Genomic DNA, 18,646 nt, shown 5'->3' with positions numbered 1-18,646 from the left:
ATCATCCTTCCTTGCTCCCCAGGCAGCCTGTCGCAGAGCTCTGGCTATGCTGTGTTCTGGGCCATATGTAGCTGCAGAGCATGGCAAGCAGCTGGTTTCCCCACATTCAGCCTCACAGACATTCTGTTTCTGCTTCTCCAGGCCGGAGTCCGGTATTCTCCCATTTATCGTCCTCTCTCCAGGGACTTTGGACCATCCGGGCATATAAAGCAGAAGAAAGGTTTCAGGAACTGTTCGATGCACACCAGGATTTGCATTCAGGTCTGTATGTTTCTAGAAATGGTTTCAAAGAATGCAATACGCTCCCTCTGTTGGCCCTGCTGGTCAGTATCTCTCTCTCTCCATCTCCCCCTAGCCTAGCCCTATACCCTTCCTTAGCATCCCCTCCCCTAGGCCATGGCTGCTCTCAGAGTCTCCTGTGTGCTTGCTATTTGCCATTCCCCAGTCACAGCATATATTCCCCCCCACCCCGTGGCTTGCCTGGCCCTTCCATTAACAAGGCCCGGGAGCTCTCTGTTCTTTTTGGGCATGGGTCAGTGAACTTTTTTTTGAAAATGTTTTAGGCTTTGTGTACCATATTATCTATCACAGCTCTTTAGTGTTGCTTTTATAAAAGGAACACAGGCAAAGATAGTACATCTGCAAATGGCCAAGTCTGTATTCAAATAAAACTTTACTTATGAAAACAGGTGGTGGGCCATTCTTGGAGCACGGGCTGTCATTTGCCAATTCTTTTTTGCATGGCATGCAAGGTGACAGAAATTGCTGAGGAAGTCAGTTTCCTGAGGATCAGATCCGCTACTCCTTTGATATGTATTATTCTTTCAGTAAGGTTTTTTTTTTTTGCTATGTAGAAATTGCAGTTTCTGCTAAGTTTATAAAATTCTTTCCCATCTATTCCATCTTTATCATATTTTGAAGATAAGATGGCATTTTGAAAGCTACATGTTGATACTTTTAGAAAGGTGATCCTTGAGATACTGGATCCTACAGAATAAACACTGTTTGTAGGGCCCTGTAGTAAGTATGGAAGGTGCTGGAAAGAAAGTGGGACCTGTGCTTTATGTTATTAGAGAACTTGGAACAGTAAACCACATGTGAGGACAAGCTTCATGTTGAGGTCTGGCACTGTAAGAAATGAACTAATGAGCGAATTTTCCCATGTTTTTAAATTATCCTATTTCTATCTGTAACTTCTGGGTTGAATTTTTCAATGCATGCTTCCCACAAAGCCACTGTGCCAGTGCCTACTCATACCATATATTGTCTTGTGTCCAAACTTAGCTTTTTGGAACCTTCAGGTTCCTTAGGTATGCAACCTTCCTGTCCATATTTTGTAGGAATCTCCTGTAGCTCAATTAAGCAAAATGCTGTCCACCATGCAAAGTAGTTAACATGGTTTTCTGAGTTTTTCATTTTTCTCATCATGTTTCACAAATCCAGAGGCATGGTTCTTGTTTCTGACTACGTCCCGATGGTTCGCTGTGCGTCTGGATGCCATCTGTGCCATGTTTGTCATTGTTGTTGCCTTTGGGTCTCTGATTCTGGCAAAAAGTAAGTACAGATGTGAATAACTATTTGTGGTATGATTACAATTTATAGCTGCGTTTACAGTTATTAAATTAAAATCTTGCCACCTTGTTTAATGCCATATACTCTTATGTTCTAATGTATTGCATTAAAGCATTTATTGGGTGTCAGGTTGGGTTTGATTCTGCAGTGTAGTCTATGAAGAGCAGTGACTTGAATCCCGAGAGTTCCTGTTATCTCTGAATAAATCAAGCATCATGCCTATGTAGCAGCTAACTTTCTGTTTATTCCTGGTGTAGCATCTCGTAGTTGTGAGGAGAGAAATGAGTTTTCTGTTAAGCTTTTTGTCCAGTTTAGGGCTTTAGGTTTTAACTTTAGGGCCACTTCGATCTCTTGGTCGATCTCTTGGTAATACATGCTTGGTACACTGGTTGAGAAAGATAGACAGGTGGAAAGAATGCTGTCTTGCCAGGTGAGTACCACATGAGCAGGTGTTGGTGTGTGTGGCATGAATTCACACTCCCTACCTTTTCCTTCGTAACAACACTGAATCACAATATTTAATAATGGAACAGTGACTATAGTAGATTAGATTCAAAAGCAGTGGCTCTTAGAACTCATTGCCTTTTTTTTTTAGTGGTTTACAGCCATGGTTGCTTTGGCCATGGAAAGTGAAATTAGGCAATGGGGTTCTTGGAACCATAATGCTGGGAGTCTCAATGATGACATTTTTTCTCACCTGTGTAATACTGTCAGGTGTGTGTCAATCCTGTTGGGATTACTAAACTCATTTAATAGTCCTTCTGAATTGATAGTGATTTTTCTATTATATTATGGTCTCAATCATCAGATAATAAGGGTGTAACTATTGCTATCATTATATCCAAAGTATTTAAATATTATGTAAAGTGAGAAAAGGACCTGTGCTCGGGGTTAAGAATGGGACTAACCATATTTTCCTTCTTCCTATGTTAGCTGTAGATGCCGGGCAGGTTGGCCTGGCACTGTCCTACGCCCTCACGCTCATGGGGATGTTCCAGTGGTCCGTCAGGCAAAGTGCCGAAGTGGAGAATATGGTAATGTTTATCTTAACGTTCTGAGCCTTTTCAAGTCTCCCTGCTGTTAAATGGCATAAAAGCACTTCTTATGTAAAATATTAAAACCGTTATTTTTACATCACAGCTAACCAAGTTTTTTAGATCTTCTTCCATCTGTTTAAGGTTAACGTAAAATAAAATAGATACATCTTTTTCTCAGTCTTCTGTGTGCTATGTCAGCAGGTTTTATATTCACCACACAGTGTCTTCAAATGTAATGAATGTCTCTCTCTGTAGGAGGGACGTTCTGAAATCCTGGAGAGGATAGAAGCTAATTTCTTAGAGGCCTGTTTATTTTTGTGTCTTAATGGGTAATTCCTCATTCCTGATAAAAGAAGAATTCAGTGTTTTTGAGGTTGTTTGTTTAATAGATGTCTCCCCTTGTGCCCCCTCCCCTCCCCTGCCAAGTTAGCATGTCTTCTTTAATGTGTCAGAGCAGCTGAATTTGCTGATGACACTCCTTTCTGGTAGAAAAGTTCACTCTTGAAATGGGTTAGTCAAAGGTATTGGGGTGGTTGTTTAGGAGACCTTAGCTAGTATGTAAATGATCTCTTCTTGGGAGTATTTGGACCTTCTCTTAAAAACAGTGGGGAAAAAAAATCTTCCCAGCATGCTCTTCTAATAGAGTAGAAAGTGACTAATCACTAAAATGAGATTGGAGAAATGCCTGAGTGGCTCAGTGGTTGAGCATCTGCCTTTGGCTCAGGGCGTGATCCCAACATCTGGGATCGAGTCCCACATTAGGCTCCTTGCAGAAGGCCTGCTTCTTCCTCTGCCTGTGTCTCTGCCTCTTCCTCATGAATAAATAAATAAATCTTTAGGAGAAAACAATAAAATAAATGAGATTGGATTCTTTATCCAGTTCATCTCCCTTAAAATGGTTAACTCTTCTGTATTCTGGATTGTTGGCCACAAGCATTCCTTTCTTTGACAAAACCCTTCTTTTTCTTTTTAGGTGTGAAAAGTGGGGAAAAAATACAAATAGAAAATCTCTCATTCTCTAAAAATTTCTAATGGTAATTCTTTTAGTTTGAATGTAATGCTGACAGAAATAGGTATAAGGGAAAATGTTCTAGGACTGCAAACAGAGTCGTAAATCCTCAAGTCCTCATCATACTTCTCCTGTCCTTTGGGAATATTGAGAGCTGACATGTCATTACCCAGCTAGTAAGAACATTTCATTGATCATCTCTTTACACCTGTGAGAGCCTCCATTCCTAATCCATGATATGTCCTATGTCTTTCAGATGATTTCAGTGGAACGAGTGATGGAATATACAGACCTTGAGAAAGAAGCCCCCTGGGAATACCAGAAACGACCTCCACCCACCTGGCCCCAGGAAGGCACGATTGTTTTTGATAATGTGAACTTCACATATAGTTTAGACGGACCTCTGGTGTTGAAGCACCTGACCGCACTCATTAAATCAAGGGAAAAGGTTTGTTCAAAGCATTTTGCTGCCTCAAAATTTTGGCAAAAGATTTAACACTGCATCTGCTTGTTGGCTTTTTGGTGAATGGGTCAGGGGGCACCTTGTGTGGATATAAATGAGATCAGGTGATCTTGTTCATTAGTCTTTCTTGGAAACTGACCATGCAGTAGCGATGCCAACATTACTTTCCCCGTGTTGTGAGCTCCCTCGTGGTTGGTCAGCTGACCCAGGACACTAATTATTCATGCCTGAGAATTAGAAGTCAGCCCTAGCTCCTCATCACTAACGTTGTGATATCTAGTTCCTAACTATTCTTATTTCTGTGTATTTCTCAAATCCTTGTTTTCTTCCCCATGGAATCCTCTATTTACAGCCTTCTGTCACCATCCCTTTCCATAGATTTGCCCTCCTGTAAAGCATATTCCCCTGTCCTCTCTCCCATGGACTGTTTTGTTTTGAAATACAGATCTGATCTTTCTGGGGCATCCTGATAGCTTCTGGTCTGTGTGTGCTGCTAGTAGAACCATAGCAAGGTCCCAAGTCAACCAACTCTGGAGCAGCATGGCCACCTCTCAGCCACCAGAGAAGAGCGTGGAATCTCTGACCCAGTCAGGGCTCGGGAGACCGTGAGGAGCCCAGAGACTTGGTCAAAATTGATGAAAGGAAACCCAAGGGGTCAGGGGATGACACATGGAGGAGACCACTGAGAGGTTTATGACCTGGACTTGCCACTGTCTAAATCCACCAGCTTGGGTCCCTCAACCCAGACCAGGGTCGTGAAACCAGGAAAGTTAAGACTGTAGGAAGTGCTTTCCCTGCTTACCTCTCTAACCTGGATTTCTTAATGATTTTTTTTAAAAAATTGAGAGAGAGAAAGTGAGAAAGGGAGCATGGGCAGCGGCTGAGGCAGAGATGCATATAGCCCGACTCTGGGCTGAAACCCAGAACCCTGAAATCATGACCTGAGCCCAAGGCTGATGCTTAACCAACTGATCCACCCAGGCGCCCTCGCACAAACTCGTATGTGGGTATTGGGTAGCTTCTTCCAAAATATCCTCTCCTCCCTGTCCCATTCCCATCATGGCCACACAGCCCCTCTGCCTCAAGAGGCCCATCCCTTCTGTTATCTGGCTGGTGAAAGTCTGCATTTTTTAGTCCACTCTTCATCTGCCTCTGGGAGATTCTTAATTCTTCCATACCATCTTAAATATTTTCTTAAGACAGCATTTGTAGTATGCCTATGTTCCTAGTAGCGTTATGAATGCCAAAGGTGGAAGCAACCCAAGTTGTTCATCAGTTTATGACTGGGTAAATGTATACGCCCATACAATGGAACATTACCCAGAGGGAAGCAAATTCTGACACATGGAAAAAACTGCTGAAGGACATTATGGTAAATGAAATAAGCTTGAGGACAAAACAGGACAAATACTGTATGATTCCATTTACATGAGATTTCTGACCTCCTTGGGTCAATGGAGACAAATAGTAAAATGATGATTGCCAGGTGCCAGGAGGTGAGGTGAATGAGGATTTAGTGTTTAGTGGAGCCAGAGTTTTGAGTCTTCCAAGGCAAGGAGAATTCTGGAGACTGAGTGCACAACAGTGTGAGTGTACATAACACCATTAAATTATACAACTACGAAATGGATAGATTGGTCACTTTTAGGTATATGCATTTTTTACCACTATTAGGAAATTAAAAGTTAAAATTTAAAAAAGTAGCACTTGCAGCCTGCTTTGTAATTGGGGTTCTGTATCTCTCAGTACCCTGGGGCTGCTCGTTTTCATCTATGTTCCCCTGAAAATGGCATTCTTCAGAGCACGTCATGGGTGCTGAGGGCCTGTGGGCCGGAATAGTGAATGAGTGATACCCAGACGTGAGCAAATCAGTCGCAAAAACATACGTGCATCCCAGGCAGCTCTTGCAAACAGCCCGTTACTGAATTGTGTCAAATACTTTATGACCTATTCCTTCCTTCTCTAACACCGACCCCTTTTGGGGATTGTAGCCATAATTTAATGAGTATTCCCTTGTGACACAAAGGAATAATTGTTCAACGTGATTCCCAGACGAAAGCCAGGGAGTCACTTTGTAAGTCACGTGAGAAATGCTGGCTACTGATACCATTTCTGGACCTTAGTGTAGTTATTGGGAGAAGGTGAGGGCGCACCCGTCGAGAGGTTGTTAATCGTAGCTCCTGATGAGGTTCTGTCCCCGACAGCACTGTCCAGGATGTTGGACACATGCAGACCATGTGTCCATCTGACCGCACATTCTAGACATCATGCTCTTAATTTGTGCACATCTTAAATTTCCCGTGAGGCTGTATGCTGTGAATTACGAAACTGTGTAGTACAATTTAGAAATGTAGCAGGTTTGTAATATTCGATCTTAAATCCCCTGAAAATATAGGATTATCTGCAATTCCACAATGTTAGCAGAGAAATGAATTTGGAGATAGTTAGAATAACAACAGTAACTTGGAATTTGTGTCTCCGTCAACTGACAATGTCCCCTTCTGCTCTGTTTAGTAACTAGCGATTATATCCAGGCTCTGGAATCATGCAGTGACTTGACTGCTTGTGTCGATCCCAGGTTTTATCTCCTCTCCACCCACCCGCTGCCTGTTATTTGCAGACACCTCTGCCCCCATCCTTTGGGTTTGCATATGATCCTGGTAGACTGTCCCAGACTCCTGATGGGGGAATGCACCAACACAGCAGAAGCGGTCCTTCATTCTCTTCCTTCTTTTTCCTCTGCTGTCCTGATTCCTCAAAGTTCTAGGAGCAGGAAAGTGTAATAGGTTCTAGGAGCAGGAAAGTGTAATAGGTTCTAAGCAGGTTTCTAATTCATGGAAGAATTAATAAGTACAAAATAAAAAACCAAAATGAGATAAAGATAAACTAGTCTTCCTAGTTAGATTCTAAACATTAGCTGCATTTTTCATTTAGATGATTTTGTGGTTGATTTGATCATTTTAGAGAGTACTGGGCCATTTTAAAGCATTTTCCAGGTCTAGAGGTAGATTGATTTTGGTTTGTTTGTTTTTTTCCTTGCTCAGAGCTATTACTTGGATAATACATTTTTACAGATGTGTACTAGACCTTGGTATAATGTGCAAAAGTATTAGTTTCCTACATTTTCTACTTTTAAACATAATATCTTCTCAGAAACCCTCTCCTTTCTCTCACTTCCCCTGCTGACTTCTTTATTCCTCACTGCCCAGACTGTGAGCTTCTCAGAAATGCTGACTCTTAAGCCCACCCTGTCCTCTTGTGTCTGTATTGCCTTTGAACATGCCCCCCACCCACCCTGATAAAATCCTCTATGTCACATAGGCAGTTTTGGATGACTGTCACTCATGATTTCTAAGAAATATCCTCTGATAATTTAAAATTGGGCTCATGAGTGATCCCAACCCTTATGACTGACCATGACACTCAAAATTTCTCTGTCACCACCCTATAGATTTATTTCTGTATTTTGCAAGTTATTAATTTAATAGTCTAATTTCATTCTATATGACTCCCAGTTTATGCACTGTCTATATCACTGATAGAGCGTTCCTTCTGCTATATGCATCACCACCACCACCACCACCACCACCCCCCTTCTCACAGGGGCTTTTGGTATTGTAGCAGACTGGACCCTGCTGGGGTGTGGAATCTGAAAATGCCAAGCACAGCAATAAATTTGAGGCCCTTTTAGCACTTTAGGGGATGAACAATGAGTCTCACTGCCCCAAGCAGGGCAGTAGGTCTGTGTGGCCTGTTTTCCTTTGGCTCTGTTAGCTTCAGGTTCTCTCTTCACTCTGTCTCTATGCACCCACCGGAACATGGGTATCCTTTTTGCTCAGAGATGTTGGCTCTTTTGTTCTACCTATCTCGTTATTCTCCCCCAAATCCACATCATGCTTGCTTGCTTGCTTTTCTCTTCTTTTTTTCTTTTCTTTCTTATTTTTTCACATCCTGCTTTAAATGTCAGGCAGTAGCATTTGTAGAATAGGCCAGATCCTTGATAGCCACCATACCTGTCCCCACTTTCTTCTAGCCAGCCAGAGGGACGTAATAAGGCTCCCGGTAATTCATGCATAAGGAGGCCATCGGCAGAATGTAAAAGGGGCTAGTAGACATGGCTTTGAGTACCAACCTGCCTCTTGCTGGCTCTGTTATTTCAAGCAGGCTAATTTGTCTTATTAAGCCTCCCTCTGATCTTTTGATAGAAGAAAGTAATAGGTCTTCGATAGTTGTACAGTTTCAACAAGATGTGACCCCCAGGACCATCACTGGTGCCAAGCAGATGCTCCAACAATAGTAGATGTCACTATTTTGGGGTGTGACATGGCCATAACCACTTCCACTGGAGAAGTTGTTGTCTGCCATTTGCATTTGTATTTTTTTTTGCATTTTTATTTATGATTATAGTATCCGTTTGCCATGTCTGTTCTCTACGCAGCTTATACCTCAACAGCATGGTAATCAATTTTCCATAAATTTGTCTGTCATCACTTAAAGTCTCAATTCTGTACAGGATGCCTGTTTGACACAGGACACCACATGTAATAAATATAAAAGAAAGGTGAACCTCTTACAGATCCTGCAGTCCAGAAGAACAAGGAAAGTTGTATAAAATTGGCTACTGAAAAGCTAGCAGGTGGTCACAATTTTTACAAAAGTTTAGAAAATGATGATGAATGTACCTCTACTTGGTGGGAGAAGCCCATGTGTGGGAACAAGACGATCATATACAAGGAATTTGGCATTTGAGATAGACATGGTGCAATGAGTGTAGGATCTCAGCACGTGGAAATGCTTGGGAAGAGCATTCCTGGTGGTCGGATCAGCATCGGTAAAGACAATGCTTTGATCCAGTGAATGAAGGATCAGGCACCCACAGAGCATTTGGGGAAGTGAATGACTAGGTATGTAGCTCATGCTTGCTTCTGTAATCCTTACCACTTCCTTGTTATCCTAGGGAAGCTAACTTCCAGCAATAAAGGATGGAGAGTCAGTTGGGACATTTTCTTAGGTGGGGCTTCCTGGGACAGTCTGAAAGTAACAGAGCTATCCTACAGATGATCAGTCTGAGAAGTCAGCACTCGGGACTATGGTGGGAAGAAGTGGGAAGTAGGAAGCCAGTAGTTATTGTGTACTCCTAGCAAGATGTAATGGGGAAAGTGAATCCAATGTTTGGAATCAAACTGATGTTGAGGAAAACAAAGTTATAGTGATTGGGTGGCTCAGTTGGCTAAGTGTCCAACTTTTGGTTTTGGGTCAGGTCATTATCTCAGGGTTCTAAGATGGAGGCTCTTTGCTGGGTGTGGAGCCTGCTTATGATTCTCTCTTTGTCTACCCCTTCCCCCCAGTGCTCATTCTCCCGCCCCCCCCCCCCCAGTGCTCATTCTTGATTGCTCTTGCTCTTCAAAAAATAAATACATAAAAAAATACATAAAAATTTAATAAATAATAAAAGTGCTAATGCCCAGGTTGTTCAGGGAAATAGTTGGGAGTCAAAATTGGTATCCTATTTCTGGGGGGTAATTTGGCAGTACTTAACAGCCTCCTTTGAAAATGTTTATACCTGTTTCTCAGCAATTCCACATAAGAATTTATTTTGAGTTATTAGAGGAGTTTGTGAAGTTTTAGCTTCAAGGATGTTTAACTCAGTTTTTTATAATAGAAAATTGGAATCACCCTAAATATCCACAAATGGGGGTTTGTTAAATAAGTGATCACCTATACTCTAATACCATCTGGCCCTTAAAATATTATCTTGAACTGTTAAGTGAAAACTGTTTACTACAATAGGTTCATATTAATCTAATTTTCTTTAAGCTTGTATTTTTAAGAACACACACATATACATAATCCAGAAAGAAAACATCCTCTGAAGGATCGTTTTAAATCATGATGCTGAGGTTATGACTAGTTATTTATTGACTTTTTAGATTGATTTGCACTGATTATGATTAAGGAAAGTTGGTTTTGTGTTTTAAAACGTCATGTATCCTTGCACTCAGGTGACTCAGACTGAGTCCGCAAACATTGTGGAGGAAGAATCTTTAGGGTTTGATGCCATGGCGGCCTGCAGAAAAGGCCGGACTTGAGGTGAACACGTTGAGCCCATGAGCCTAGGGAAAAAGTCAGGCGATGACAATGGAGAAGTTGGAAAAAGCAGCTCTTCTGAGTGGAAAAGTGGGTGTTAATTGTGTTGAGGTTGATCTCTGAAGAGAGATCCAGATATAACTATCTAATGTATTGATGTGGTTGTCAGAAACCACATGAATCAGTTGCAGTTGGGGTGATAGCACAGAAACATCCACACATTCGCAGAGACACGAGTCTTGCCTGTATCGTCATATTGTTAATTTACATTTGAGTGCACCTAAGATACACAGAGAAACACAGGAGTCATGTATATGTATGTGATAGGACCTACCCATGTTGTGAATATGACCATCTGTGAAGTATAAATTAGAGTTTACCATAAGGTATAAAATGGCTGTAAAGATTATAAAATTAGGGGTGCCTGGGTGGCTCAGTCTGGTAAGTGTCTGCCTTCGGCTCAGGTCATGATCCCAGGTCCTGGGGAGCCTGCTTCTCACTCTCCCTCTACCTACTGCTCTGCCTTCTTGTATGTGATTCCTCTTTCTCTCTCTCTCTCTCTCTCTCTCTGATAAATAAATAAAATCTCTAAAAAAAAAAAAAAAAAGATTATAAAATTAGCCAAAGCCACTTTTCCTTACATTTATAAAATTAGGCTCTTTTTAAAAATGCTGTCAATAATTATACATGGTAAGCTTTAAAACTTTGGAAGTGTTCAAATGAGATAATCTGTCAAGTTCTGAGCATAGAATCAGTGCTCAGAAAGTTCTCTTTTGTTGAATGCTGTTGAAAATTTTGCTGAATGAATTTACAGATGGTTGAAAACATGTCTTAAGCCCTTCTTTGGTTCCAGATAACTAGATGAGGTGATATCATATCTTGGGAAGCTCCCACCAGCGAATTTGTAGTTGGGTGTTAGGCAAGCTCTTTGGTCTTTAAGCAGAAGGGCACACAGGGCGGGGGTTGGGGGGAGCAGTTTCTGTATACAGGTTTAAATGCATGTAGCTAAAAACCTATTTTGTACAGTACAGTTTCATTCCTGACTAGCATTTTTCCTGCTTTATATTGATGCTTTGATCCTATTGTTAGTGCATTTAATTTCTCTCTACTCTGGTTCTAATAAACCGACTGATACTGGACGTGTATCTTTCCCAAGGGGGTAATTGTGCATATTAATTACTTTGTAAAATGCCTTTTGAACTGCAGAGATGAAAGGCCCCATATAAATAGCAAATAATATTTGTGTTTTTGTTGTTGTTGATGACGATCTCATTAAAGGTATTTCAGCTACTGGCTACTCTTTTTTAAGACACTGAGACTTAACATTTAAAAATTTTAAGGGACACCTGGGTGGCTCAGCTGTTGAGCGTCTGCATTCACCTCAGGATCTGATCCCAGGTCCAGAGATCTAGTCCCACATTGGGCTCTTTTTGAGGAACCTGCTTCTCCCTCTGTGTCTCTGCCTGTCTCTCTGTGTCTCTCATAAGTAAATAAAATCTTTTAAAAAAAATAAAATAAAATTTTAGGATATTTCCTTTCGAGATAGAATGTGACCAGGTATTTAATAGCCAGAAATGATGTGCTTGTTCTACCAAAGAATAATCCCTCTCCTGTGGTAGAATTGTGAGAAAATGATTACTTGTTTATGTATAACGCTTCTGACTTGTTTATCTCTATACTATTATCTAAGAAATCCACAAAGTTTAAATACCTAAACGGAAGGAATAAACCTAATTTAAAAAGTGACTTATCAGTGGCTGAGGAGATTGCTGGGTTTTCACTGCCATTGGGCTGATTGTATAATTTTTTACTTTTCTATAGACCATTGGATCTCACTCGAGGATGGTGACCCCTCTTCCTGCCTCAATCCCCCCTCAAGGGACTCTCAAGGAATTTGTCACTGTCTGACATTTCTGGTTGCTACAGTTTGGGGGGTGCTTCTGGTATCTGGTAGGCAGAGGGTGGGATAGTGATAAGCATTTTACAATGAATGTACAGGGCAGCTCTCTACAAAAAAGAATTGTCTAGCCTAAAATGTCAATAGTGGCAAAGTTCAGAAACTCTTTTTAGACCACATTCAATATAGAATTTCCTTAATGGGGATGCCTAGGTGGCACAGTGGTTGAGCATCTGCTTTTGGCTCAGGTCGTGATCCTGCGGTCACAGGAAGGAGTCCCGCTTTGGGCTACCCTTAGGGAGTCTGCTTTTCCCTCTGCCTATGTCTCTGCCTCTCGCTGTGTGTCTCTCGATGAATAAATAAATAAAATCTTAAAAAAAAAAAAAGAATTAATGTGTCTTCACCAACCAGTGTGTTTCTCCTAGGTATTTTGCATATTGTTACTCTTAATCCCTCCTGGATCTCTTTACAGGTTGGCATCGTGGGAAGAACAGGGGCTGGAAAGAGTTCCCTCATCGCGGCCCTTTTTAGATTGTCAGAACCAGAAGGTAAAATTTGGATTGACAGGATCTTGACAACAGAAATTGGACTTCACGATTTAAGGAAGAAAATGTCCATCATACCCCAGGTATGTAAGTCAGGGCATTCTCACATGTTCTTTTGATAGGGGAACATAAGCTTCATTCTAATTTTACTTGGTTTTTTAAAAGAAAAATGAGGGGTTCATCCTTTCACCCCAATAGGGTATATTTTTAGCAGCAATATTTTCATCAGATACCAGGTCTTTGTGTGTGTGTGTGTGTGTGTGTGTGTGTGAGAGAGAGAGAGAGAGAGAGAGAGAGATTTCAAAACTTACCCAGAGAAATTTCTGGACTCAGTCTTCCCTGGTACCGCAGTTTTATCTGCTGATAATCACATAATTCTGAAAATAAAATGATAAATGTTTTATTTAGCATTTGAGAAGGTTCTGTAGCGAAACATGGGTTTTACATCTTTTAGTGGTAGAATTTTGCTGTAGGACATAAAACTAACTCTTCAAATGTAATTGTCTCCAGGGAGGGCTTTCCATGAAATGAATGGGCTTTGAGCATTAGTGTTTACATAGCTATTTGGAGAGACTTAGAATCTAGCCATTAGTAAATGATTGTGACCAGGTGGCAGTAGAGCATAGTGAGAAGAACTCAAGATAAGGAGTGCCATCTCTCTGGACCTGAGGTTTCTCTCCCTCGTAAGACAGCACATAATTCCATCTCCCAGGACCCTTCTGATAGCAGGGTTAGTGCATGCGGGGTGTTTCTTGTAGCGCCAATACCTGCCTGCTCTGATGGGAGGAGGCTCTCCTTCATTTTTCTTATTCTGCTTCTTTGCAGAAGTGTGGTTTTCAGGAAGCATTCTAGAGATTGTATTATGTACAGTATAAGCTCCTGTCATTCCTTGTGGCTCACTCATTGAGTCTCAGTAAAAATACAGGAAGTACTTATTAAACAAATAGTGTCCTCCAGTTTTATAGCCAAGGGTAGCATAGACCCTGTGCCCACTGGTCTGAGGTCTGCAGCCTTGGGGTCTGGTCTTCCATTCTGCCCTCTTATTTGGCACTCACACATACTCAGCTCCAGGCGTTGCTGATTTTTCTTTTGTTGTCTTTTGTTTTTTCTTTTAATTTGGAGTTTTGTTATACTCTCCAGTTATCTGCCTATGAAGGAAAGCTGAGAAACTTTCTCTCACACACACACAGAGTTTTGAGATGAAAAACATAGGGAGGGCAGCCTGGGTGGCTCAGCAGTTTAGCCCTGCCTTCAGCTTAGGGCATGATCCTGGAGACCTGGGATCGAGTCCCACGCCGGGCTCCCTGCATGGAGCCTGCTTCTCCCTCTGCCTGTGTCTCTGCCTCTCTCATGAATAAATAAATAAAATCTTAAAATTTTTTTTAAAAAACACATAGGGAACATAGGGAATAAGACACAAAAAAGACATGTGAATGTGTTTCCTGACATGTTGATATGAAGAGCTCATAGATGCCTATTTATTAGAATGCATGTAGAATATGGCACCCAAATGGAAAGAAAGTGTGGAGTTGTATCTTAAGGTTGAGTATAGCTGGGTGCCTAACACTGGCCTCTGGAATAATTGAAATTATTCTAAGTGATTTCATCATCAAAATCAAGATAACTTCTTTCACAACTACAAAGAGATAACCCCCTCACCCCCACTAGAGTCACTACTCTCCATAAAACCAGAAAACTCTGGGGTACCTAGCTGGCTCAGTTGAACATGTGGCTCTTGAGTTGTGAGTTTGAGTCCCACACTGGGTATAGAGATTACTTTAAAAATCCAAAGCAAAGCAAAAAACAAAAAACACCCAAGTGCTGGTAAGATTGTGGAAAAATCTGAACCCCTTTTCACAGCTTGAGGGAGTGTAAAATGCAGCCACGGAGGAAAACAGAATGGAGTCTTTGCAAACAAAAATAGAACCACAGAAGAATGATCATTATAGAATTATATCCTATTTGCAGTTCTGGATGTATACCCAAAATAATTGAAAGCAGAAATGCTAATAGATACTCACAATACTATTCTCAAGAGCCAGAATGTCCTTAGGTAGATGAGTGGGTAAACAAAGTGTGGTGGTCTGTTTGCACAATGTTCTGTTATTTAGCCTTAACAGGGAAGAAAATTGTGACATGAGCTCCAGCATAGAGGAATCTTGTGGACATTGTTAGGTGAAGTAAGCCACTCACAAAAGGACAAATACTGTATGATTCCACTAGTATGAGTTACCCAAGTATTCAGTTTCATTGAGATAGGAAGTAGAATGATTGTCACCAGTGAGTGGCTAGAGGGGGGGTTGGATAGCTAATGTGTAATGGGTACAGAGTTTCAGATTGGAATAATAAAAAGCGTTCTGGAGCTGGATGGTGGCGATACCTACAAGTGAACTCACTTAAAAATGATTTAAGATAGTAAATTTTGAGTTTTGTGTATTTTTACCACAATTTAAAAATCTTTAATAGCTCTCCTATCTCTAATACCTGTATGCGTTTCTTTTTTCTTTTTCCTTTTTTTTTAGTTGAAGCATAACTGCCTACAATATTACATTAGATTCGGATATACAATGCAGTGATTTCATATTTATACATCTTATGGAGTGTTCAGCACATTACATCCATTTACCATCTGTTACCCCCCCCATCTCTCACCTCTTAATCCCCTTCAATATTGTGTCCATTAAATTTTTTTTCAAAGATCTCCCTGTTCAGGCAAAATGGAAGGAAATTTTTAGCACATTCAATCTCTGTATTTAAAGCTTCCCTGTGGCTATTAGATTCATGACTTTAGAAAATAATGAGTTGAAATTCCCAAGTTTTGTATTTTGGTTGTACCCATCTCTGAAATGGGCCAGTCGAGATTAGTTAGCAGAAATGCTGGGTGTGTCTATAAAGTACTTTCATGTCCTTGGATGAAAGGATCTAGGAACATGTCCCGAATTATTTTTAATGCTTCTTAATAAGAAATGGTTGTATGCTTGTGTACATAAAAGCACTGTATAAATAAAGAAATAACGTTAGATGATTTTTGGCTTTGCCACTAATGTTTTGGAAGCACATCTAAGCAAAGACTAAATACACCTTGACATCACCAGGTTTGGGTTCTCTTCCATAACTTCCCACCCTACTTTGGAGCATGCTGGAGGTGCATACTCCAGCGAGCGTGCTTACAAAACAGTACTAAGCTTTGTATCCATGTAGATAGTGATCACCAACCATTGTAAACACAGAGTTCTCACTTTATATGCCTTTGTCTCCAACGCGCAATATTGGTTGACGAAAAGAGAGTCTAGATAGATGGTGTAATATGTGAGGGTCCCAGGAAATCTCGCAGGAGGCAGCCAGTGGTAGAATCTTTAAGAGTGTTGACTGAGTTATCAACACGACCCTCCTTTTTATTCCTTCTCTCTCTCACGTGTGACCCTTGATGTCACTTGGCGTCCAAGCTCCAGTGTCCTCCACCATAAAACAGGGCTAGTAGTTACTGGCTCATATATTTGTCTCAAAGATTTAACTGCAGGAGAAAAAATGTTTGTGGCCTCTCAGGAGTGCTTCATAAATAGAAACTATTGTTACTAAAGATCAGGGCACTACCCTCTTGGGTATTATTGTTACTTAAGTAAAAGCAGTAACGCGTTTTGGAATGAGGCTCTTAAATTTCTCTTTGTTTTTGTGGTCGTTGGTGATTTCTTTTACATCGGTTGTTTATCATAAACCAACTTGTTTCTATCCATGTATATACAGTGAAACCAAAAAAGTGAAGACAGTATGAATTCTAGCATAAAGAGTAAAGAACCGTCCAGTGTTTTCCTCACCAGGAACAAGGAGAGATGTATCACTTGTTTTCTTTTGTTTTCTGGCTCCTCTCCCACCTGGCTTCTTTCCTGACCACTGCTCTGTACCCCACTAATGCTTTGCAGTCCCCTTTGAAGACCTGGATGTGTTTGTTTTCTTCACCCTCCCCTTGTGCCTGGCTATTTCCTACCTTTCCCCAAGCTCTCTCATTTCTGTTGCTGTAGTTTTGGTTGTAGTCGTATGTGAATTGAAGTATTCCTAGCACCTAACATTTCTAGAATGCTTTACATGTTTTAGCCTCGTTGCATACTATCCCTACAGTTTTATGGTGATCCTAATCGGACACATTTAAAAATTGAGGCACAGTGAGCTTCACCCCTTCAAGGAAGCGGCAGAGCAGGATTCATATTTATTGTAGGGAGATTCCCAGTTCCACATCCTGACCAGCTTACTGCTCTCCTCAGGCCCGCAACACATTGGTGAACTGTAGAACCACCACAGTAAACTGCTATATATCACGATCCTGCACGCACATGTGTGCACACATACGTGCAGAAACACGTATTTCGCAAAGCACTATTATCCTTAGTGCTCTGCACTCAATTTTCTATTATATCCATTCTATTCTAGTTCATATCAAAGACAAAATGATGGTCATGAGGCACAAAATTGATTTCATGATCCATTGCCTGCACTTGCAGTTTGAAAAAATAAAACCACTTTTCTTTTCTGTCCCCTGGTTAGCCGGACTCCTGTTCTAGGTAAGTCCCATGTCTGGAGCCTCTCTTGCGCCCTTATTCTCACCGCAGCCCTACAGGGTTAACACCATTTTCCAGGAAGGAAATGAAGATGGGCTGGGGGTGGTTCCTTATGTATCGGGAGTCAAACAGCTCTTAAGCAGTAGAATCAGAACTCTGGACTGTCTGACTTCAAATATATATATACAGTGTGTGTGTGTGTGTGTATGTGTATATATATATATTTTAACGGAATGATCTTCAGTATCTCACCCTATTTTTTCTATCACACTCAAAAACAATTCCCCAAAATCACAACAAAGGACAATTGAGAGCAGTGTCAAAGATACTTCTTGTTTTTCTCGTTTGGACAGTGGTGGTTTTGAAAGGCTGAAACATTTGTAACATTTGCTGAAAAATCTGAGGCACACTCTGCACTAAAAGAAAATCAATTTTTAAGAAAAGGGGTTAATGCACTTACTTGTCCTAGGCTAGCATCAGGAGTAGGTAATCGAAATTGTACCTTGCCAGAGCTAAGAACCCTTTCTCTTTACAGCATCTAAGTTGGCTGCAGGGGTGGGAAGGTCTGTTGGCTTCGTCACTTAAGTTACTTGTCTATAAGCGCAGACAAATTCCGTCCCTCTTCCCCTGGTATGAATAGGAAGCAGTGTCTCAGCACCCTGATTTAAAGTTTGGATCAGTCTCTACAAAGGAGAATGAAGGTTTTTGTTTGTTTTGTCTTTTCTGATTGTTGTTGGGGGTTTTTTTGTTTTTGTTTTTTGAGTGTTCAATTTAGGTGAGCCAGGTCTGCCTCCTTCTCTGGCTGTGGCTTGCTGTGGGCCTGGGAGTAAGCTTCCATGGCCATCCCGTTTGTCCAGCTCATCCAGGACCCTGCTGCTCATGCCGGGAGAGATGAGAAATGGAAGGAGACGATCCCAGCCAGTGCCGACCTCAGGAGAGGCAAGGAAGTAGTGACACAAGTGGTGGTACAGTCATGGGCTGATCCCACCGGGAATATTCAAAAACAAATATTCTTTGGAATGTACTCCTCAATTTGTATAAATTTCAGCAGAAAGGAAAAAATGAAAGCCCTTCCTAAATTGCCAAAAGGGTAGCTGAAATGGGCACTTCTCTTTATGCTCACGACTCGAAATAGTTAAACATGTTCCCTACGGAGAATAGCAAGATGAGATTATATTTAGAGAATAGCTTGCTTATCTGAAAGGATCTGGAAAAGTGGATTTCAAAACTTTTTTGGATGGATTCTCTACATCTAAGGCCTTTTTCCTTTTGGCACCAAGAAAATGTTTTCAGTTGAAAAGTGATTCCATGCAAATTCATTATTTATGATTGCACCCCAAGGGTTGGCACAGATCAACAGCTATCATCTTTATCATGATTAAACCGATTCTTTATTTTTCTCTTTCTTTCTTTCTTTCTTTCTTTCTTTCTTTCTTTCTTTCTTTCTTTCTTTCTTTGTTTCTTTCACATTTAATAGACTAAA

The 18,646-nt window shown here is 41.0% G+C and overlaps 1 protein-coding gene across 1 annotated transcript in view; it reads left to right on the top strand.

Moving 5' to 3' along the window:
- Nucleotides 1-18,646, top strand: part of ABCC4 (ATP binding cassette subfamily C member 4 (PEL blood group)) — a 246,631-nt gene that overhangs the window by 196,069 nt on the left and 31,916 nt on the right. The window contains exons 22-26 of the mRNA XM_072760858.1: nucleotides 142-261; nucleotides 1,444-1,554; nucleotides 2,506-2,606; nucleotides 3,875-4,066; nucleotides 12,538-12,693. Coding sequence (XP_072616959.1) covers nucleotides 142-261; nucleotides 1,444-1,554; nucleotides 2,506-2,606; nucleotides 3,875-4,066; nucleotides 12,538-12,693 — 680 coding nt within the window. The remainder of the gene's footprint in view (nucleotides 1-141; nucleotides 262-1,443; nucleotides 1,555-2,505; nucleotides 2,607-3,874; nucleotides 4,067-12,537; nucleotides 12,694-18,646) is intronic.

The sequence above is a fragment of the Vulpes vulpes genome, chromosome 6 (assembly GCF_048418805.1).
Source record: "Vulpes vulpes isolate BD-2025 chromosome 6, VulVul3, whole genome shotgun sequence".
NCBI classification, from domain to species: Eukaryota; Metazoa; Chordata; class Mammalia; order Carnivora; family Canidae; genus Vulpes; species Vulpes vulpes.
The sequence above is the reverse complement of the archived record's forward strand: the minus strand, read 5'-3'. Positions and strand labels throughout refer to the sequence as shown.